Source organism: Fusarium graminearum, chromosome 4 (genome assembly GCF_000240135.3).
Source record: "Fusarium graminearum PH-1 chromosome 4, whole genome shotgun sequence".
NCBI lineage: Eukaryota > Fungi > Ascomycota > Sordariomycetes > Hypocreales > Nectriaceae > Fusarium > Fusarium graminearum.
In genome coordinates, this window is record NC_026477.1 from 6,042,009 (window position 1) to 6,064,807 (window position 22,799).

The window sequence follows — 22,799 nt, forward strand, 5'->3', positions numbered from 1 at the left end:
TAATTACCAGTTCAGCATAGGAACATTCAATAGAGATATCCACAAGGATCGGCAGTAATAACACTATCGGTGATTATTCAATTTCTAGATCCATGACCACCGTAAAGACAAACAACGAAGAACCTTCCACCATCCCCTGTATGGTGCTTGCGGGATACGCATGCGCCTCATTACCCCCTCTCTTGTCCTCCCGACATCCCGGAACAATCAGCGTCTCCTCACAACATCGCAACCGCCCCTTCGTTTACTGTGCCTGTACAACACACACCGCTACACAAAAGGCATCGGACCACGATACAATCCCCGCCAATGACCCCAGACACAAGTACAATTTGCTCGCCCACTGCGGTAGCACGACTAACCGCATAAAACAGAACGGGGGTTAGTAACAAGAGTGGTCTTGCGGCCGGATACGCGCATGTAGATGTGCAAGGGTTTGCTTCTGAGTCTATTTCGCGTCAAGCGTTTGTTACATAATTGGACAAGCCAGCAGAAAACTTGATTACTGTCTGATTCAATGTGCGAAGATAGAAGCAACTCAGTCGATCCAACGTCTAACAAGACACCACTGCCCCCACAGACAGCTTGTACCCCGTAGTTAAGGGTTCCCTCATCCCAAAGTATGGATGCACATGATGACGCCATGTGTGGCGTGATCTAGAGGAGGAATGAAGTGGAATTGTTCGGGTTTGGAGCGGAGTTTTTGCACAGGACCGGTTTTTATAGTCAGGGTTGTTTGTATAGTACAATACAAAAATAGACACACATGTTTGAGTTCGATATGTAAGTGTTTCGTTGTGCGTTGTGTAAATAAAGAAGGATTGACATCTTTTTCATTGATATAATACGAGTGAAGCACTCGCAAATAGAACCCAAGAACTTGAGTTAACCAAGAGAATGAGAAGAACAACGCTTCCTCGCTGCCGCCAGAATACATCGACTTTGTGGCCTATCCATTGTGGTATCCATCCTTGCAGAGCCACGGTCCACAAAGGGAATGCGTATTTGGTTAACAAGACACAATTCTCCCCTCAGCACCTCTCTAGAAATCAACCGCATCTCCCCCAACCCTGTACATCACCCCACTCCCCTGAATCATAAAACTCTTTGTTCGTAAATGCATATAAATGACTGATGGCTGAGAATGCAAAATCATGGAGTACGCTTGAAAGATCCAGATCGTGATGTCGTATGCGTCGGCTGATATGAAACTGCCACCTCTATCTCGTAAAAAACCAAGAGGGCTCGTGTCGGATGTTATTGTGTCCCGTAGCCAAGAATGGATGAACCGTACAACATGTGACCGAGGTATAAGTAAATAGACTGCTGGCGGGAAATAATGGCGGGCGATCTTTTGGCGCATGCAAAATGGTTAATAAATCTCCCAGTAACCGTCCCTCGCTCGCTTCGGAATGTCGTCGTATGTGTTGTGTGTATATGTATGAAATGATAGGAAAATGGCCCCCACTCGTCACCCCCTGACGCCCAGTAAAGAGGGCGTCTGTTCGCTTATGCCAGCTATGTCACTTTTAAACTCTCTAGTCGTGCCTGTAAACTCTTCAATACCTCTGGGTCTGGTTCAGGTTCGACTTTGCGAGGTTTAACACGAGGCGATTCGTCTGTTTTCTCCGAGCCACACTTTGTGCACGGTATTCCATTTTCGGCACCAGTTGGGAATATCGTCTTGCATTCCTTGCATTGGTAATGTGGAACACTGTTGGGACCGAATTCATCTCCGGGATAACCGTATGGGTACTTGTCCTTCTTGGGCCTGGCAATTTGTTAGTTGGGAGGCTCATGCGTATGTTCATGGGGAAACTTACGGGTCTCGAGGGCAGTCGGTGCAGCGAACGTGGCCGCACTTGGCACATGTCTTGTTACCGGAGATGAAGAGGGTCGAGCATTCGTGGCAGGTTCTTCGCACACGCTGACGAGGCTTCTTGTGAACCAGGTCCTGGCCACCAGTTTTGCTGGGTCGGGTAAGGACGATCTTCTTCTCATCAAAAGCGTAAGAGTAGTCGGGAATAATGGGAGCGTTCTCCTTGTTGGCCTTGATGATGGCGGCACGTCGTTCACGGCTGGCAATGATTTCGGCCTCGCTTCGCTTGGGAGGGTAGCGGGTGCACTTGGTACAACGGGCATGCTGGCAGCTAGGGCACTCCTTGGCGGAAGAAAAGGTCGTGTCGCACTTGTGACAGGTTCGTCGTACGCGCATACGGATCGGCTTGTCAATGCGGAGAACGGTGTCATTGGGAGATCCAGTCTGGAGTTCGGAAACGTTGATATCAAGTCCGTAACGCTCGCTGAGTTTCTTAGCACGCTCCTCAATCAGTTGACTCCTTGTCAACTTAGAAACGCCTTCCAAGCCTTCATATTTGGCCCTGGCGTCGGTTTTCTTGACCTCAGCCGCAGGAGCTTGGCTGTGAGTTTGTTAGTAACCGAGTATATAAAGTTTGAATTGGCGAAGTCAAAAGAGATAGGAATCCAACGACTATCTTCTCTGATCTGCCAACAACGATTTTGTGAATAACCGTACCTAGTCTTGGGAGTCTCTTCCGCCTTAGCTGGGGCAGCTGGCTGAGAGGTACCGAGAGTCGACTGACGCTTAGACGACATTGAAGAACTCTCCCTCTTGAGGAAGGTCTTGGTACGATTAAGAAGCTTGCTGAAACCCTTCTCCTTCTTCTCTTCTCTGGGCGAAGAAGGCCCGGCTTGTGATGGAGAGCTCATCTTGATCGATTGGTTGTTTGGTCCTCGTTAATGGTTGATGATGGGAGATAATTGAGTTGTAAATAGGTAATTTATCTGTTCCTCTCGGTTTTACTTTCGATTAAGAGGAAAATATTCACAGGATGAGATGAATAACTAGGTTGTGTTTGTGATGTTTAGTGGGAAAAACCTGACAACGCTGGTAGTGTCTCTACTACAACCGGGAGGACCGAAAGTAGTGATGTTCTAGAGACAGTCCCTTTGGAGGAAGGTCGAGCTAATTAGTATCGTGAAAATGGCCCATATATATCGAGTCCAGAGTTTATAGGGGTCTCATGACGCAGTGGATCTGCGATGAGAAACACGAATGGTTGGATCAGTTTTAATGAATTTAAAAGGGGACGGGACGGGAACGTAGTAGTAGGAAGAAAGAAGAGGGAGAGAGTTGGTCGAAAGATGGATGATGGGCGAGGGCGGGCGAACTATACTTAGTCTGGTGGTTGTTAACTGGGACAGGATGGGGTGGATGGCGCTACAGTACACTACAGTGCACATTGAGCCAGCCTGGTGGTAGTAGTGGACCCCGCCGACCCAACTTAGGTACTAACCTACTTAGCGGCCCGGCGCTACAATGCTGCAGAAAGATGGCCAGCGAATGGAAGGCATGCCCAGGACTGCAAGGACCCAATCACCCGTACGAGTTTGCTACAAGGGACATGGAACCCCCGTACGGGAACAGGTGTCTGGGGGGAGGGTAGAGATACGGAGTCGAGATAGCGAGATGGGAGCGACAGTGGCAGCGACAGTAACAGCAACATGGACGACGGAAAACAATAGCAGCTCAAGCCAGGGAAGGTGCAAAAACTGTTGGTCGCGGGATATTTTACGAGGCAAGGTACCTGGATCTTATTATGGATTCCACTACGTAAGGTGTCTGTCCGTCCCATTCTTGGTCGACACACCTACCTACCCTTTGTAGGTAGGATGGAACATCTCAGAAAGGGACCCGACACTGCGGTGCGGGAGGGGGGGCCTTCTGTCCTGCACCCATTGGGTGAATGGCATAACCAGAAGGAGTCGGCCGCTGAACGTCGGCAGCCCAGGTTTTAGTAAAAGGACGAACTAGAAAGACTTGACCCTTTCAGGAGGCAATCCAAGACACGACGCGACATGCCATGCCACGCATCTAGACGGGAAGGGAAAGGTGCGATATATTCTAGGTAGGTCCTTTTGCATTTGCCCATTGCTTTTCTTCTGTTGCCGTCAGAGGCAGAGAAACCCACCTCCTGGACTGGCTTCTGGCTGGCTGGCCTGGGGTGTATGATGGTGTGCGGCCACGATGCCCACAGGGGATCTAACCTGAATCACACCCCTGTCGGCATCACAACAGAGCACAGTGTCGGTCCAAACGAGGTTCAACCTCCGTGGTATTTCCCTATTCCAACTGCTTGGTACCATGCTTTGGCTAGTGGGTGTGCCCTGTAGCTGCTGCTGCTACTGTAGCCGTGCCGTTCGTGGCCGGGCTCTGATGCAGCCAAACCAACAACAACTGGTGGCAATACCATGCCATGCAATGGAAAACCAAGCAAAAACTGTCATGTTGCGGCACTGTGGCTGCGGTAGTATTTGGCGGTCACCAGCTGCCGCATTGAGAAGTTGAAGTTGTTGGCCCGACTGTCAACCTGCCAGTAAAACAGTCTTGTAGCCTCTTGCATTGCGTTGTGTTGCGTTACGTCGCACATGGCGAAACGATACAGCATATACTGCTCCATTATTGAACAAAAGTCGGTATGGAATGGACTATCATCAGGCAATCGTTGCAACATTTCAAGTTGCAAAACATAAATTCCCTGCCATTGAACGAAACGGGGTGGAATAGCTCACCATCCACGTTATTCCCACGCGCCCGTTGCTCTTAGACTTTATCTTTGAGGGTGGTGGCGGCGCCTGGCTGGATATTTACTTTTAATCAAACATGAGTTTATTCTGACACAGCACTTGGTCAGTGGATGGCAAAGGCAAAGGCAAAGGCAAACCATGATCGGGGCTCAAAGTTTAAGCCTCATGCAGACAGCGCGTGTCACAGCATTCCATTTCGCTCCGCCTGGTATATTAAAAACCGTTTTCCCATTGACCGATGAAATCATCTTCCGAGGACCTGGGTTATAAAGCGCAGTCCTGGATTCTAATTTCAGAGACGACGAGTCTACGCACTGGTCCGTGCAAGTGGTCAATCTGCGGAGCAAACCTTTAATTGCACAAATGCAATTAGCCTTGAGAGCCCTGGAAACAAAACACAACTCATGAACACAAGAATAGGTATCCACTAAAGAGTCATTGAACTATTTGATTGGTCAATAATCCTGGTCCGGAGCGGTCCCGAACAACAGGAACCCAAAGTTGCAGTTGCCTATAGGTCCATCTCCGACATTCTGCCGTCCCTTGAACTTGGTAAGTGGAACGTGGAACGTGAGCTGGCGGACCCCCGACACCAAGGAAGGAAGGGAAGGGAAGCTCCAGTTCGTGACAGGGCAGGAGACAGGCCTGGCAGGCACCCGGCATGCCGACTGACCTCAATCAGATCATTCAAGACACCCCGCTCTTGGTCTTGCTACTGCTCCTGTGCTCTGGCATCTGAATCCCTTCATCCCTGCAGCAAAAACACCATTAGCCATTCCCAGGGATAATAACAGTTCGCTGTTTTGCGGGCATTTCTTGAGCTTATCACCAGCCTTCCGCAACGTCGTATTACGATGTGTCACTTTTCATTACAGTGCGCTCATCGACAACTTGACCTCGGCTCGCTTACCAGCACATTGACAGCTCACAATTAGTTAACAATCTCCGGGAGCTCATCTTCATTACTTCACTTCCATCAGCCAATGGTTGTCTCACCGGTGTCAATTCGACATTGTTGGAGTCGAGATCCTGGAATATTAGGTACTCACTTGAAGAGAAAGGACAGCACAATGTTTTGGAGTCCATGCTTTGCCAGTCCAAAGTCCAGACTCCGCCTCATCTTCCCTTTTTTTCAACACCCAGGCTTGACGCGTTCAACCCAAACTGGGGTTGACATGGACGGACCAACTTCTCCTCGCTCCATCGGTCCATCATTCCACCCCTCAAACACCCAAGCTCCCAATCATGCGTGGGGACTACAACGGTATTCCGAGTGGTCCCAAAAGTTACTGAAAGAAGAACTGCTTTAATCAATCCCAACCGAAAAGTCTTGCTGATAATAACCCAAATAACCCTGCTAGGAAATTATTAACCCAACTACTGAAACCCGCTCCGAGCTGCTGGGCCTCGACGAAAGTTTGCACTGTTCTGCAACACATGACAAGGATACCTCTGGCCATGTTCTTTTTTCGTTCGATTTGTTAATCGCAGACGGTTAGGCACAGACGCTGCCAGCATCGACGCACACATGGCCATCTCGAATGCAAGGGTCCCAGGCAGTTAGGCTCTAACTTCTCACCAGATTATCGGTATTCTCATTTACCGCCAGTTCCCCTCAAATCTCAAAGACAAGCAATGACGGCAGTGTTCGTGCCTCTGTACCTGGGCCATGAATCATTCATAATAAAAAACAAAAACATCCCACCAGCGAAATTCGCCATGTCGGACAAGCGCTCTGGCCGGAATCTAAGACATATGTTTAATCTACCCGCGTCTAGAGGCAAACTGAATGAAATCCAGAATCGAACCGACGGTATGATCTGTATCTGCGCTGACTCGCTGCCAGCGAGAGAGAGGAAAAAACACAAAACAGCGCATTGATTTCGAAGTGCCTGGTCCCGGATTACAAGCTTTCAATGGCTGCTATCCACCTGCCATCAATCCGGGAAACAGGAACACTCCGCCAGTGCATATCCGCCGTAGCCACCACTAGTTAGTTATATGGCTTGATGTGACATTCCAGCAACTGAAGTGGCCCACCGAGTTCCACGGACCAGTGCCGTGTTCGAAACAAGTAAGCACAAATTAACTTCGCAGTGACTTGTGGTCAAGTTGATGAGGTAGACTGTCCTTGAAGAGCTCTATTCTGTCGAGCCCTTCTGTTGGCCTCTGTATCACAAACGTTCTCTTCCATGGATGCTCCTCCGTTGTACAGCATGAGTTGCCTGCAACCCAACGCCATGAGCTGAGCCTGTATTGAGTCTGGCACATCAACCTTTCATCAAGTAGAGAGATAGTATACCCGCTCTATCGCTGTGCCAGTTGTGCCTGTGCCAACCTGGTGGATCGTCCCGCCCGTCACTGTTTCCCTTGGCTGATTGGAGCTTGGATGGGGAAATGAATTTTAGTCTAAAATAATTGTGAAGCGCATTGGATACTTGGTCAGTTTATGTCTGTGGGAGTGGAGGAATCTGACAAACAGAAACTTGGAATGTTCTGAGCTAACTTGTAGGAAAAGTATGGATAACTTCCGCGTACCATTCCAGTGGTAACAAACTGCCATACTGCAGGAAACTGGAGTTTCACTGATCTAAAGAGGCTCGATTGGTTTGGTAGACGATAAGGGGTCTGAGCCACGTACAACACAACTCGATCCTGGCAAGAGGCTAAATTAATTAAATGTTGACACTCAAGGGATGCGCACTGACAAGTGACAGCCGTTGATCTACATTTGATGCCTGAGTCATTCCCAAAGAATGATGATATCCAGCTGACCGGTTCCAGTGCCTGAGACACAATTGGTGTCAGCATTTGGGCAGATTCCCGACAGCTTGGTCCATATGACCACGTCAACGTCAATGATGTCGAGCAGTTCAGACGTCTTGACCGCTTTGATGTCTCACCTAGATTTCATGCGCATCTGTGTGTCTCGTAACTACAGAGTCTGGATCCGGTAAAGAGTGACATGGCTGGGAGGGCTTTGGCTGCAGCAAACGCCTCTCATCATTTGTCTTCGAGAACAATCATCGCATTGGTTATGTCTGCGTCTTTTACGAGACAGAGTAAGCCCAGGTCTCTCCAAACCTGGCAGCATATCGTCGGTACACACAACTGCAACACAGTGCAGCAACGGCACTGGAGATGTTCCCCTGGCGATTTGTTGGCAACGACGGCACGACCCCAACCGTCTTGGTACCGAGCAGTGGCAGAGGGAAGCGAAAAAAAAGAAAACTAAAAAGAAAGACCCAACCCAATCGAGATACTGGGGCGGAATCCGGAAAACGATATCCTTTCCGCCATGGACCCTGGCTCGGCTATCAAATGTTTTTGGGCAGTCTGACAGGGTTAAAAACCGGGACAGGCAATGAAATACCTACTGCCTCTCAGGAATTAACTTTGGTCCCCACATGGATTGCGGTTGATAGTTTCGCGTACCGTCCTCAGGGATTCAAGCGACTGAGCTAAGAAAAACAACAGAAATGACAGGTTTTGACAAAGAATCGAGCAGACCCTTGGGTATCTGGGGCAGTATTGACCAAAAGCTCGCTTCGGCTCCGATGGCCTGAAACGTATTGCATAGGCACACAAGACGATTCTGTTCGGAGACAGCCCCATGAAAGGCAGGACTGTTCGATACCTGCTAGGGATCGATATATTGTCGGATGTTGGAGTGTTAGTCGCTTCAAACGCCCAGTGGACTCATCGAATTGTTTGCATTTTTTTTTACTGTAGCCGAGATATACATAGTACCTAGCTCACTATCCGCAATACAACACAACGGGCGTCGGTTCAAGAGGCCGTCTCGTCGGGTCCATTACACTGCAGCTGCAAGCTGCAACACTGTGCATCCCCGAGTCGAGGATGAGTCTTTAGCCACCTACGACCTGATGACCCAATAGCCCAGAGCCAACAATGCAGAGGGGAGGGCTTCGTCATAAGGGCCAGGTTCAGGTTAGCAGTTCATGTTCATCCGAAGCAGACAGGGGTATCTGAGCAACCTCAACTGCGTCTCTGTGGCGAGCAACAAAGGTGCCATGGCTGGTCTGCACTTGCCCGCAACCGACACAATAACACCATGCAAACATTGAGATGTGAGCGAGTCAGTAATCGTTGAATCAAGCAGACATCTATCCGTTCAAAATTGGAGACTTAACTATGCATCAGTGGCGTTGCGGCCCTTCCCGTCCCGCGGATCCGCTTGCCGCCACCAATTTGACCACTTAGCTCAGAATACCGTTCCTGTCAAACGTTTGGGTTGAGGAATCTGAACTCGATACACATCTGTGCCATCTGGGGAGAATCTAGCATTCACGACCGGAACCTATCATCTCATGCCGTAATGAGCTAGTTACAATGTCCTGCAATCTTTTCTCTCCCAAGTATGCAATACCGACCCCGCGAGCAAGGGGCCGTGCCCGCCGGAAACCAGCCGGACACTCCGTGGTTTTGTTCCGAGTAACATCCCGAGGGAGGTGATTAGCAATATCATCTATTTCTCCGTTGCGACTGGTGTGTTTACCGTTCCGGGAACTTTGAGGCCCCAGTCTGCCCTGCGGAACAAAGAGAGCTCTTTGACATCAAGCGTCAGGGGATTTGAACCGTGAAAATTGGGCCGTTGAAATCTCATTATCTCCCAGGTCCCTCATGCGACCCGTGCAGCGGACTGTTCATCCGAGTTGCAGTCTGGCAGTTGAATTACAACGTTACACTTTCCTTGCATAGAAGTCTTACCCTTTCTCCATATCAAACTCCATGATATGAGCCAACCTCGCTTCAACACGGTCTCGGGAGAGCTTGCGACGTGCATGTGAACACGCTTCATGTTCTGATACTGACTTGGAACCCGGTAGGCATGAAGTGGAAGCGAACCCACTGGCGTCAATACACGGACGTCACGTCCTGTCCTGTACGGATACCTGGGTTGCTTTAGATCTTTGCAAGTGCCGCAACTGCCGTAGCCAACATATGTAGGCGAGTCCCCTCGTTCGCAGTATGATAATCCACTATCTATTGGCCAGTGTTACGATTCATCTCGTAACAGCCTAAGTGGGATCTTTAAACTTTAATACTGTGCAAGCGCGAAGCAACTATGTACTTTGAGTAGTAAGATTGGCCTTTTTCAGAGTTCTCATCTAAGAGAACTAGTAAGAACTCTATTAGTGTAGATGGATATCAAGCTAGGAAGGCCATCCGACAGCTAGGATCAAGCGAAGCATGTTGGTCCGTGGGGGTTATGAGTAGGGATATCGTGCTTTCAAGACCCTATTTCGAGACACATGAGGTTGGGCTGTGCAAAGAGTTTGTACCCCTGACGCGGTGAACGTATGAGTAACAAGCCATACCTAGTTGACGAGTAAACATGAATCCTGTCTTGTCAAGTGCCTGGCACTACACTCTGAACACAGATATACTGTGCTAGGCACCTGGGTGACACCCTACAGCAGACCCAAATTCCGATATGTTAACAAATAGGCTTTCGCAAAGGAGAGGAATGTCGGGAGAAAATAAATTATATAAAATACTTTGCAAGTGCCAATGGTACTTGGTGCATCAGACCTTAAACCTAGGACTGAATCTAGAATGAGAAACACACAGTGACGCACATGCGTTCTAAAATCACCATCTCTGCACACCTTTGCCTTTGCCTATGCCCTCAGTCTCAAGAGTCGGGAACTCCTCATACTGAAAGCCTAAATCTGCCTCAGTTGGGTACAAGCCCTGATCCTCCATGCTGAGCTTCAGGGCAAGTTCCAAATCATAATCCATGAGCCCAGGATGGCCTGAAGATTCCACTTTGGAAGCGCCTGGTGATACACTTCTCGAGGCCTTGGTCTTTTTGTTGGACTTGGGCTTGTATGTCAGGGAAAACTCATAGTCACCCGAATCTACCACCTGAGGCGATGGGCCGTTCTCGTTGACGCCTTCCATCAAAGACAGTCGGATGGCCTGTTGAATTTGCTGTTCGTAGTCGTCCTCGACGGGCGCTCGGCCAACATTATCAGTCGACGCAGACGGGGGGGTTATCATATCAGTGACGCTAGGCTCAGGAGTAACAGTGTCAACCGTGGTCTCGCTGAATGTCGAGGCGGTGTCCAGACTTGCATCAGCGGCTGAGTCGCTAGTTCGGCGAAGCTCCTCGAAGAGAAACGCCTCCTCAGAAACCATCTGTGCGTACCGCAAAGCCTCCTCCTCAGTCAAGTCCCCAAGTGTACCGACACCAAAGCGGTTGCGCAGACGGTTTTGCTCCCTCGCCTTTATTTCATTGTCGCGTTGGATCTCAGCTTCCTCAGCAGCGATGAATCCAGTAACCTTGCCGTCTTGGCGACGACTGGCCAAACGTCCATGTACGTCAGTATGTCTGAGCCGACGCTTGCGTCCCGAGGCGTGACTGGCAGAGCTGTATGCCCAGTACCTCAAGAACGCACCGAAAGAAACAACACCTCGAAGGACAGTGGGATCGGGGTCAAGATAGATAGCGCCAACTGCTGAATAAGTCGATTCATTGAGGGTGGGGTTCATTGTCATCATATGTCGGGGCACTCTGCCGTTAGACCTCGCATTGAGTGTACGGACAGGGTCCAATGTCGACGCGAGGGGATCCCATGCTTGAACAAGGCCATCGTTTCCACCATGGACAAGATACATGGCCGAGAGAGCCACGCAGGACACTTCAGGAGATTCGGTCTGAATTTGTCGCACAGGGTTGATCTCGACGGCCTTGCTATCCTCGCGAGCATTCCAGACAAGTACGGCGCCATCATCTGTTCCGACAGCAAACAAACGGGAACGGCGGCCTGGAATTTCGTCCTCAGCTTCGTGTAGAGGATCTTCGCCAAGTGTCAAAACTGCCGTATTAGAACAGTCTATCGAGACACTGGTAATAACAGCATGGCTTTGGCCTTTCAATGACATTGAGCAACTCTTCCATTCATGAAAATGAGACACGAAATCTGATGACGAAAGCGAAGCAGGAGACGCAGAGCCTGACGCCGTCTCCTCTAGAACCTCCAATGCCTCTGTATGCGTAGCACCAAAGAGCGATGCTTGCTTTGCCATTGAAGGGGCAGGAGGGGTAGGCGCTAATATGACAGAAGATGATTGAGCGTCTTGAGGTACTAGAGACCGAGTATAACGTTCAATGTGTGCAGGGTGATCTTCGGCAAGACCACAGTCAAGTACAAAGATGTTCTCGCCTGCACCATGGCCATCGTCGTTGGCAAAATCGACTTCCAGCTTACGTTGCATATCCCATCCTTCACAGGCTCTTCGAAAGTGGGCAGGCTTGTGGCGGAGGAATTTTTCAATTTCTCGTGCCTCAGCAGCCATTTGGCTCTTACTCAAATTCATAGAGTTGGAAGGTGACCGCGGCGAGTATGCACCCTTGATGGCATTCTTGTCCAATTCGTCTGGCCGTGCAACACGTCGAGTAGAGTCCAAGAGATGCCAACAGACTGATCGCCCAGCGAACCAAGCATTCTTGGTGGCGTCCTCACTCTTGTCTTGGTTTTGTGTAGTCGGTATCTCGGTCAGATAATAGACCTCGCCCAAGGCGTTGAGGGCGACGGCCCATATCCTCCCTGTAGACTTACGTTTCTGACTGTAATTGTCGTCAACCTTGAAAGCGATGATTGGCACACCAGGACTGAGAACCCAGCGAGCAGTGACATCCCCAGACTCGTAACGCTGAGGACCATTGTCGCCTCCGATAGCATATGAGGTGACAACACCAAGAGTAGAACCAGTCAGCATGCCAACCATTGACTGTGTGTTGGTAGGCACGTTTGCTGACTTGGCCAGCCACACACTACAGATGGCCTCGGACATTTCCGGGATCTTGGGGATATCGGGATATGTATCAACAACACCAGAAACCCCTCCGAGGTATCGCCCACGGATTTCGCCAACAGGGCGGTAGTATGGACGACCTCCTGGGAAACCCTCACCTGCAAGTACGCCATATGGCTGACTAACATCGAGAACGTTGGGAGTAGCCGCGGGGCCGTCTCCTAAGCCGAAGGGCACAAGGTTGGGAAACACCTCGTCAAGCTGCATTGCATTGAAAGGATCAACAAATCCCCATTTCTCGACCCTTCCGTTGGTAGGATCACTGACTGATGCTACTCCAAGATCAGCAGAGCCATGGATCGCTTTTGGCGGCTTTTTGCCGTTTGTAAAGACAGCATGGACGTTCGTTACAGCCCATGGCAGCTTGGAGTTGTACGTCAGGACAGCACTGGTTTTCTTTCCACTGCGAACAGATGCACCAATACCGCCCGAGGCAACAGAGGCACCTGGTTTACCACGAGCCAGACATCTAACCAAGCGCGTACGAAGAAGGTATTCCTTCCTCCAGGATGCCAGCGGCGTAAGACGAGTGAAGTATCGAGACTCGGATTGGATCAAATCAGGCGAACTGTCAGACCAGATATCCACATGATTCTTGACCTCGAGTGCTTCATGCCCAGGGAAGAATCGCAGGAAGGCCATGCGCCAGGCGTGAGAGCTGGTGATAAGGGCATAAAAGCGTTTCGAAACAAGAGCGATAGCAGCATGAGAATCGGAATGCAGATGCGAGAAGATATGCGTCAAGATCTCTGCAGACGGAGCAAGTTAGAAAATGTGTCAAGTTATTATTGGCGATTGCATGACGCACCATTCGGAAAATCTTCGAGTAGGACTCCGCCAGAGGGTACATCAAAACGCTTGATAACCTTGAAACCCAGTGCTTTCTTTGGAGTAGGCGGAGTCATTGCGTTCTCATATTCGGAGATGCGCTGACCTGGAGCAGAAGGTTGAGCAGACGAGTGATGTCTTAGACTCAGTCGACGTAGCTCCTCATCGAGTAAGTCGGCATCGACGTCATGGCTCGAGTCTTGATGGAGCGCTGGTGCAGAGCCAGTGTCAGCGCCACTTGAGTCTCCGGAATAGACTCGGCGGAGGCCGCTCGGGACATGGTGAAGGGGGCCATGCTGGGAAGATGGGGTTTCAAAGGGGTTATCTCGTTGAATCAAAGGTTTTGTATGCTCGAGAGACTCTTGTTGCATATAGCTGAAGGGTTGGAACTCGGGGGTGAAGGTTGTTGACCGTGCACAAGGTGTCTGCACAGTCTAGGGCGCCGGGGCGAATAAGTCTGGAAGATTGGGAGGGTCGGTTATGCGCTGTTGGGCTGTATCGCTGCGAAGGTGAGGAGGAAGTTGGAGGCAAGGTGGTGATAGTTCCAGGATGGAGTTTGTCGTTTTTGCCGCGCGCCGTGTTGAGTTTCCGAGATTCCACTTTGCCGATAATGAGCCGGCGCGAGATATTGTCAAGGTGTTGATGATGATAATGGACCAATAGATAACCACAATAGGGCATCGTGTTAAGGGATTGGATCTTAATGATGAATTGTTTAGGTAGGTATCTTAGATAATACATTTCTTCGTTGCCTGTTTGTATTAACGTCAATGTTGAATCCCATCGTGTTGTGAGTCATCAAGGTAATCATCATGATGGAGCCACTTCCACTTTGCCTCCCGTCCATAGACTACTCTCTGTAGCTTCATTGAAGTCAAGGTTTTCAGTGTCAGAGAGTGGCGTTTGTTAAGAATTCTTGAACTAACTAGCAGATTAGAGAGTCAAAGATTATAGCTGGTCTTCTTTCTAGAGATAGAACGTGGACGATTATCTTGATTGATGCATCGTAGTACTTGGTCAAAGTGCTACTGAATTGATGTTGCCTTGATTCATCATTCAACGACAAGACTCATTAAGCAGGGATGAATGTAGGGATATGTCAAGGGAGCGAGCCGACCAAGACAATGATTAACCAATCAAATTCTCTTTTGTCTAGTTGCTGTAAGACATACTGTCGATTGGACATATCTGTTCCCCACGATCCTGAATAGGAAACCCGTTGCAAAGGTGCATAGATCAAAAAAGACGTTGGAAGCCACAGACGTTGGCTTTGAATGTGTAGTTTCATTGTGATGACAAGATACTTGACAAGTATTGGAGTAGCTGAATCCTAAAATCAAAACACGTCCTAGACCACCTATACTAACGTAGATACATACAAGCCTGATAGCTTCCTACGCTCTGCCCTCAACTTAGAATATTCTTGCTTGTTCTAATTAATTTCATTGTCGCATTTGAAGCTCGCTGTGCGTATATTCCGCTTCCCATGCATGACCGTCTGTCTCTATCTCGTGCAATCCAATAACTGCCGTGATAAACCGACCACATCTCTCCTACATGATCTCATGATATACAAACCATCCAATTCGGTGTCATTAAACCATAATCCAAACGCCTACCGCTATGCATAATCCAGTCATTTCCATCGTTAACCCAGATCTCAGAAAAGCTGCACCACTGTCATCGTCATCCTTGCTGTCCACCTTGGCATTGTTATTATTGGTCCCAGTAGCTGCAGGCAACATCGCGGAACCTGTCTCTTTTGCTTCGATAGTAGTAACAGTCGAAACACCAAAGGGGTATCTGATTGTTAATGTGCCGATGATGATACCCTGGGGTCCAATTGTGATAGTCTCGCCTCCAGCCTCCTTTGTGGTACTCTTCGCACCTGGACCAGCTGTGAAAGTCGTCTCGTCAACGATTATGTACGAAGGATTGACCTTGGTAATCGTCGCTCCACCGACAATTTGACGCTTTGTATCTCCAGCTTTAGCCTCAGGACCCCCTAGAGTCGTGCCATCAACAACGACACCCGCAGGCCCTATTGTGACAATATCGTCGTCGATCGTCTCAGTAATACCGGGGATGCTCGGCCCATAAGTCAGTGTCGTCGATCGGAAGACCAAGACAGATTGCCCAACCGCGGTAACTATCTCGCCACCTTCTATGATCACGTCTGTCTGAGGTGCACCTACCCCATGGTACTTGAGGGTTTCGCCATCTACAACAATTCTATCAGGCGCAATAAAGACTTCCCGTTCATCAACCAAGGTATTCGAGCCCTGTGTGGGAATTTCCAGTCTCATAGTTGTGCCCATGAGAGGAATTCTGACCGTAGTACCACCGAATGAAGCCTCTGTTCCTGAAACAGCGACAGGCACCTGTCCAAGTATTGCGCTGGTAGGGCTGACAACAGAGACCACAGTTCCAGCAGGCTGTGGCTTCTTTATTGTTACCCCTTCACCAGCGACCTCTGTTGGACGGATTGTAAACGTCCCATGGTCGACGGTGACTGTTGTAGTCTGGTCCACCTTGAGACCTGAGAAAGTCTTATCGTTAACGATAACTTCTTGGTCTCTCGCTGTCACCACAAATGTCTTGGTCTGTACAGCGATGGGCATAAGTTTGGGCTCGGAATTGGGACCAAGATCAGAGTTGGAATCAGAACCAGACCGTGAACTATACTCTGGGTCGGAGTTGTTGTTAGGGCCAGAATTGGATCCAGAACTGGATCCAGAACCAGGTTTAGGATCGGACTCAGATCCAGCATCGGGACTAGAACCAGACCCAGGCTCAAAACCAGGCAGTGGATGACGTTGAGGTTGGCCGTGTGACTGATCTCCTGACGTAGGCTGCGGCTGAGAAGCGGCCTTACCGTGATCCTTCGAGGACTGCACTCGATTTGGGCGCAGCTCTTTGGTAGGCGCAGGCTCTTTCTTGTTACTCATTGGCAACCCGCCTCCATCTGTCGGCATGTCGAAGCGTGGAGGCGATTTTGTAGTAAAGACAACGGCCGGATTCTTGTCCGTGGTTATGAATGTGACTGTTGGTCGCATGGACGTGAAAGTTTGCCCTGGCACATCAGGAGCCGGAAAAATTGTAGGGTTTGAAAATTCAGGGATTTTGTCTGTAGGGCAAAATTCACCCGTCATGCATTTTTTCGGAGGCTCTTTAGGAGACAGTGTGGTTGAAGAGGGCAGCGGTCCGCCAACATTGCTGGATAGTGTTGCACCAACAGGCTCTGTCTGGCAAAAATTGGGAGTAGTGATTGTTGGGTAGGGAGCCGTATATTCACTGATATTCCCGAAGAAGGTCACCGTTGACGTATACACAATTGAATACTCAGTGACTGGCTCATCAGCCTGCAAGGTCGTACAAGAAACCGACGTTGGTGTTATCACCGTCAGTGTTCCCGACGTCCAAGGTCCAGGAGTATGCGTGCCGTTCCATCTTCTTGAGCTGGCAGAGGGAGAGGGTATCCATGCGCACGGAATTTTAGAACCTGAACCACAGGTTTGAGATTGGGGCTTGGTGTTGTTGGGTGCTGTCGTGGTTAAGGGGCGGGCGAAGCCCTGATTTGGCCTCCTCTGTATTGAGGCATTGATTGTATCTTGTGTCTCGACCGAGATGGCATCTTTATCGCGATCCCAATCAGAGGAAGAAGGTAAGGCAGTGCCATGAGTTGCGGTGGTAAACCCGGAAACCACTTGTGAGAAGGACAAGGGCTTGAGAGGTTGTTGTGTTGACAGAGTAACTCCAGCACTTGTAGATGAATTGGTCAAGTCATGATCCAGCTGTTCAGTCGTCAATGATAGCACAGTCCTAGCTGAAGTATACTGCGCCAATGACGACGAAGTTGTCGAATCATTGCCCAGTTCTGTAGTAGTCAAAGGTAGCCCAACTGCTTCACTCCAAGAATTAGAGGTTGTCTCCAATATAACTACCTCTAAGCTTTCGACAGGAGAAGTTTGGCTTGAAAGAGAGACAAACCCATCTTCTTGTGACGACGTTGTAGCTTGAGGAGCTTGTATCAACGGCGACAAGCGAGTGGTACTGCCATCTGGGGCAGTCGCGATCGCAGTATCATTATGAGGAAAGCGCCTCGGGCTCTGTTGGCCAGAGTCGACTAGAAGTAGAACTCTTTAGCTTTGTCCTTTTTTATCTTTCATCTTTACAAATACACAATAAAATCAACGCAGAAAACTTACATCGAGGCAAAGCAATCCCAGCAGTGGACGGAACGAGCGTTGCGACTGAGAGCAGTGCAGTGACTTGCACCACTCTCATGATGTCTGTCTATACCAGCACTATGGTGTGGTTTGCCTAGGACGTTTTATCGATTGTCTGGCCGTTCGCCATTCGAATCTAAATATTAAGCAAACCGGTTTAAACGGGCCGCTAAACGAGCGATTCGACCGTGCCTGAATTAGGCTCACATCGACTATCGACGATATTTGCACCACAGTGACCACACTAAGTCGTTCTTTTCAGTTAAGAAAGAGGGAAACCGATCACCAGACAAACTGAGAGGGGGGTTCGGAGGTTAGTTAATGAACTACAACCTCAACTATTCTCTAGCGCACAATGGTAAGGGACTACGGCTACGCTGGCGCTGGCGCAAACGATCCAACCGGGTCCTGGCTTACTGGCCCATTTGGGGGGGGCTGGCTGTCTGCTGAAAAAGGTCCGGCCCTGTGTTGTCTGTTTCATCCCCTGATCACTTTGGCTGCAGTAGGCTTGAATGGCTGAACGTCCTCTGGAATAGGAACCCTTCAATGGATTTGCTGTATTATGAAGCCTCGTACGTACGATTGCATATTGTACTAGGGCCTAGAATCTCGTGGCCGATCCTTCGTCCTTTGCGAATACTACCCTGTGCTTATCTGCAGTTGCTATTATCTTCTTCATCCTGGCCTACTAAGACTGAAGAATGACACCCTATTCATAGAGCAATCGATTTTCTGAACCGGACCGACACATTCTACATGCAGTTTTGGGTCTATTCGGCGCCTTGGCTACGCAAGGTATCCGATGAATTGGGAGCGCGAACAATAGTTCCTGCAAAAGTTTATCCCAAGTGCTACCATCTCGTCGGTATCTCACCTTCCGGTTATAGTCAGTGGGACAATTTCCAAGACAGGCAGGCCGATATTCAAGTACCTGGTAACATTTGAAGCCGAGAACAAGGAAGCACCCAAGGTGATCTTCTAAACAGCCTACGGTTTGATTATTGAACTGAAAGGCAATGCAGAGAAGGAAGGCATGGACAACATGAATTATCGCTACCTCTGCTAGGGTTGAGTAGTGTACCACAATATGGGGACTGGAATTATTGATCCCGGCAAGTTACGTTGTGCATCAAAATTGCAATTTATTTGGTAAAGCCTAGGTACTGACAATAGCCTGTGACCTCACTCTGGATCTTGTATTTCAATCGTCTGATCTTGAGCGGATCAGATCCTCTGTACGACATTCATCCTGTACAAACGTGGCGTTTATACTTGCTGGCTGCCGGTATTGATGAACACTCGATACTGAGTGTAGGGGTCTCACTTACTGTACAACAGCATGCAGCCACCAGTCGGCGGCGCTAGGATTTATGAGGCTTTGCCGGTCCTTGTACGTACGTATACTTTTCATGCTGGACGAATTGCAGCTCGTATCCGTGACATGGGCCAACAGGCACACGCGGATTGTTTCCAGAATCATAGACTCTAAATCTCCACAGTCTGTTTCTGTTTGACAATGGTAGGAGTCCTTGAACAACAAAATTGAATCGTGGCAGCATATCAGGCCGTTGTAACCATGGCACCAGTTACATACATACTTGGCTAGGCGATCCCTAACCGAAAGTCTCTGGACTTACCCCTTGCGGCATTTCGGTTCAACAGGACAGTTTAGAGTCAACAGAGATTTCCCGAACGATAAGCTTACAAGCTGCGACTAGTACCTAATTCTATGTTCAGTCTTGAGTCTGGCCTACCGCACCTATAGCTGTCTACCTAGTCAACATTTACTAGGTAGGGACAAAGTCTAGTCTCCACGTTCCCCGCCACAGATTCGAGACCTTGGGCCATACTAGAAGGAGCCAAAGCTATGTAACTCTACCGATTGTGGCTTACCCTTCAACAAGGGGTTAATCCTCGAAGCGGCACATGCCAGTGCTCGTTGTCGCCCCCGGGCCATCTACTCTAGAAACAAAGTTCTTGCTTTTGTTTATTACCATTTCCTCCAAATTACATCACGATCAGGAACGACAGCACTGCAGCACACCTTCCAGCGCTGCTCAGAAGAACGGTTACCGCAAGAGATTGGTTTACCATCGCATGGTTTTTGCTTCAAGTGTATCTGTATACTGACTACACCTGTTCAATCCTGGATCAACGCCTTGGACTCTTGGCGTGGAGAAGGATCCGACGTTGAATGCGCCGCATTGCGGTCGCCAGGACTTTGCCGGCTCAATTAGTTCTTGGTTTACTTGTTCAAGACCAGGAATGAATCTTATCGCGAGAGCTGAATCTCGTGTCCGTCAGTTGGCTTCGAGATGTGGTCAACAATCCTCGGCTCTTCATTGCTTTTCGCGCAGCTCATACGAGCCCGAGACCGCGAGCCAGAACCTGTTCTGTTGCCCACCGGCGACTGGTAGGTCACTATAACCTGGTCCTATAACCAATTCTAACCCGAAGGATAGGACTGGTACCGATGGCAACTGGTCGACGATATCCTTCTACCTTGGTTCAAACTCACAGCATGTCGATGTTCTGGTGAGCACGGCTCTTTCGGAATTTTGGGCTGTTGGTCCTGGAGGATGTTTACCCAGTATGTGCATACTCTTGCCTTTCCAGGACTTGTTTAACAACTATCAATGTCAAACAAGCTCATTGCATACCGATCGCATGTTCTAAACACTAACCTTCCGCTAAGAGGAACCTCATTGCAGTGCTGCCCGAGGAGGTATCTACGATGCCGAAGACTCCAGTGATTGGACTTCATTAGGCACTTGGCAGCTTGGCCTAAGCTATCTTGGTTATGGTGGTAATGGCGACTACGGCCGTGATCTCATCAACACGCAAAGTCCTCTAGGGAGCGAACCATTCACTATGAATGACGTGCTAATAGCGAGCATCAACACGACCGACTACTTGCATGGCCTCTTCGGCCTGGGTATCACACAGGGGAATTTCAACGGCACTGTAGCGGATTCACCTCTAACTCAAGCAGTCAGCCAATATGGACTGATTCCAAGTTATAGCTTCGGATATACGGCCGGAGCCCACTACAGTACGCAGCCTGCCCATAACCTCTTCCTATCTTCTCACTGATTTAACTAGGAAACTCCCCTGCTTCATTAACCTTGGGAGGTGTCGTGAATGCTAGGTTTGAGCCGCATGACAATGTTTTCACACTCCCCCAAGACGACAATATGGAACGCCCTTTAGTCCGTGGCATTGAAATAGCCCCCGTCGGGGATCAAGACGCACCTGATTCCTGGGAATCTGAACAACTTCTGCTTTCACAGTGGAATTCGTCTTTCTACGCCGTTATTGATAGTACTACCTCTTACCTATGGTTACCGGATGAAGTTTGCGACCAGTTCGCCCAAGCCCTCAATTTGACGTACAACAGTACCTTTAACCTTTATACCATCAGCAACGACCAATATCGCGAGTACTCTAAAGACGAATCATTTGATCTTACCTTTGTTCTTTCCAGCTTCGACGATAACGACGACTTTGGCGATCCCTATGATGTATCGGGCATTGTGAATATTACTCTACCCCTGCGGGCACTTGTGGGCTTGCTACAGTATCCTTTTATGCCAGACGAGATCCAGTACGGCGACCCGGCCATCCCTTACTTCATGCTACGAAAGGCACAAAACAGCACAACGTACATACTGGGGCGTTCATTCCTGCAAGAGTCATATTTGATCACGAAATATGACGAAGGCACTTTCTCAATTCATCAAGCTCTCTTCCCAGGCGGACCAGTGACAGATTATAAACCATCCGCGATAGAGCAGTCCGATAACAGTCCATATCCTCCACCGAAAGCACAAGATTCTGGAAAGGGACTTTCAGGTGCACAGACTGTGGGAATCGGAGTAGGGGTGGGACTGGGAACCTTTGTTGTTTGTGCAGTAGTTCTCGTTACATGGCTGTATTGTCGACGAAGGCGGAAAGGCACAGCTGGAAGCAACAACGAATCAGCAGGGGACCAACGCCAATCTCTGGAAGACGCAGCCCGATCACCCAAATCTCCTTTACTATCGTTATTTTCAAGAATATTTGGAAGAAGGCAACCAACTCAACAAAGGCAAGGGGCCGATGATGACAAAGAAAAGGCTGTCGAAGCTCCCAATACCCAGATCCACGAGATGTCGGCTCCGTTGCCACCAGCAGAACTTGAAGGAGACGATTGCATGTCATGGAACGATGACACTGAGCTAGGGACCGACAACTCCCACAACCTGAGCGCATACGAAATAGCGAGACAAAAACTGGACAGACAACTTCAGGGTCCCGTTCCCTCATACAGCCCACCCGCGAATGAAGCAGAGATACCCCCAGAGAAAGCGATATACCGACCGAACCCGGCGAACGGCCCACCGGCATCACTAAATTTATCACCGTCTGCGTCCTTGAAAGCGTCCCAAGAAGGAGGATCTAACGGTAACTCCATGGTCTTGCCGTCTCCTATGACCCCAATGTTCGACCCAAATGGCCACCCTACCAATGCGGCGCCACCATCAGTGGCTACTATGCCTGTATCGCCAACGACCGACATCGTCTCGTTATCAAACCCGCCACACTCTCCACATTCCGACCATCACACCATCGACTCCATGACTATGGGCTCAGACAGGGAAGGTCAACTATCATCGAATCCTTCCATGAACATACCACAACAGCGATTAGTGCAGAGAACACCAATTGACCCGTCAAGGGTGGTGTTTCTGGGAGCACTGCCCTCGGATGCCCGGTTTTCCCGCAATCCTGTGCCGCAAAGTACATCTGACGAGGATCACCAAGCTACCAGCGGCCTCTCACATAGTAATCACTCTTCCGATTCTTTGGGGAGTAACTTCACTGTGGACGAGGAAGGGCGGGGCGAAGAAGATCCGACGAGACGTCTAGATTTAGGCACGAATGATTCTTCTATAGGGGCTGCGATTGTGAATTCACAGCTAGGGCATTCGGCAGACCAGCCTGATACTCTACGTGATTCAGGACGTATTAACCCGGGTGAGGATTTGGTTCATGTGCCACAGCTGGCCGAGAGACGATACAGTTGGGAGTGATGGGGCGTGCTGCTAAAGGGAAGGGCAAAAAGAGGCAGGGAAGCTTGCTTGGTGATTAAGTGAGCAGTAAAAATATGACGACACATGATAGCATTTTGGCATGGTTGGTTGTCTTTAGGCGTTTAGGACGGGCATCTGTTCAAACATGCTGGGGTGACAGATGAGACGGTGGTTTTGTATTGTAAATTTTGCATGAGCGAGCGATTTGAATATTTGA

The 22,799-nt window shown here is 49.4% G+C and overlaps 5 protein-coding genes across 5 annotated transcripts; 2 read left to right on the top strand and 3 right to left on the bottom strand.

The window, feature by feature from the left end:
• Positions 1–809: 809 nt before the first annotated feature.
• Positions 810–3,136, bottom strand: FGSG_09560 (uncharacterized protein). The gene is made up of 3 exons (XM_011329849.1): positions 2,537–3,136; positions 1,824–2,420; positions 810–1,771 (listed from the first exon to the last, which is right to left on the bottom strand). The coding sequence occupies exons 1-3, from the start codon at positions 2,728–2,730 to the stop codon at positions 1,519–1,521; spliced, it is 1,044 nt and encodes a 347-aa protein (XP_011328151.1). The 5' UTR covers positions 2,731–3,136; the 3' UTR covers positions 810–1,518.
• Positions 3,137–3,340: 204 nt separating this feature from the next.
• On the top strand, positions 3,341–3,819 carry FGSG_13608 (uncharacterized protein; the record flags this gene model as incomplete). Its single annotated transcript, XM_011329850.1, has 2 exons — positions 3,341–3,564; positions 3,693–3,819. The coding sequence occupies 2 exons, from the start codon at positions 3,341–3,343 to the stop codon at positions 3,817–3,819; spliced, it is 351 nt and encodes a 116-aa protein (XP_011328152.1).
• A 6,405-nt stretch (positions 3,820–10,224) lies between these two features.
• FGSG_13607 (uncharacterized protein) lies at positions 10,225–13,652 on the bottom strand (the record flags this gene model as incomplete). Its single annotated transcript, XM_011329851.1, has 2 exons — positions 10,225–13,202; positions 13,262–13,652. 2 exons carry the CDS (start codon positions 13,650–13,652, stop codon positions 10,225–10,227), a joined length of 3,369 nt encoding a protein of 1,122 aa, XP_011328153.1.
• Positions 13,653–14,876: 1,224 nt separating this feature from the next.
• Positions 14,877–16,433, bottom strand: FGSG_13606 (uncharacterized protein; the record flags this gene model as incomplete). The annotated part of the gene is made up of 1 exon (XM_011329852.1): positions 14,877–16,433. One exon carries the CDS (start codon positions 16,431–16,433, stop codon positions 14,877–14,879), a length of 1,557 nt encoding a protein of 518 aa, XP_011328154.1.
• A 3,392-nt stretch (positions 16,434–19,825) lies between these two features.
• FGSG_09558 (uncharacterized protein) lies at positions 19,826–22,582 on the top strand (the record flags this gene model as incomplete). The annotated part of the gene is made up of 4 exons (XM_011329853.1): positions 19,826–19,923; positions 19,973–20,100; positions 20,206–20,562; positions 20,613–22,582. 4 exons carry the CDS (start codon positions 19,826–19,828, stop codon positions 22,580–22,582), a joined length of 2,553 nt encoding a protein of 850 aa, XP_011328155.1.
• Positions 22,583–22,799: the final 217 nt, after the last annotated feature.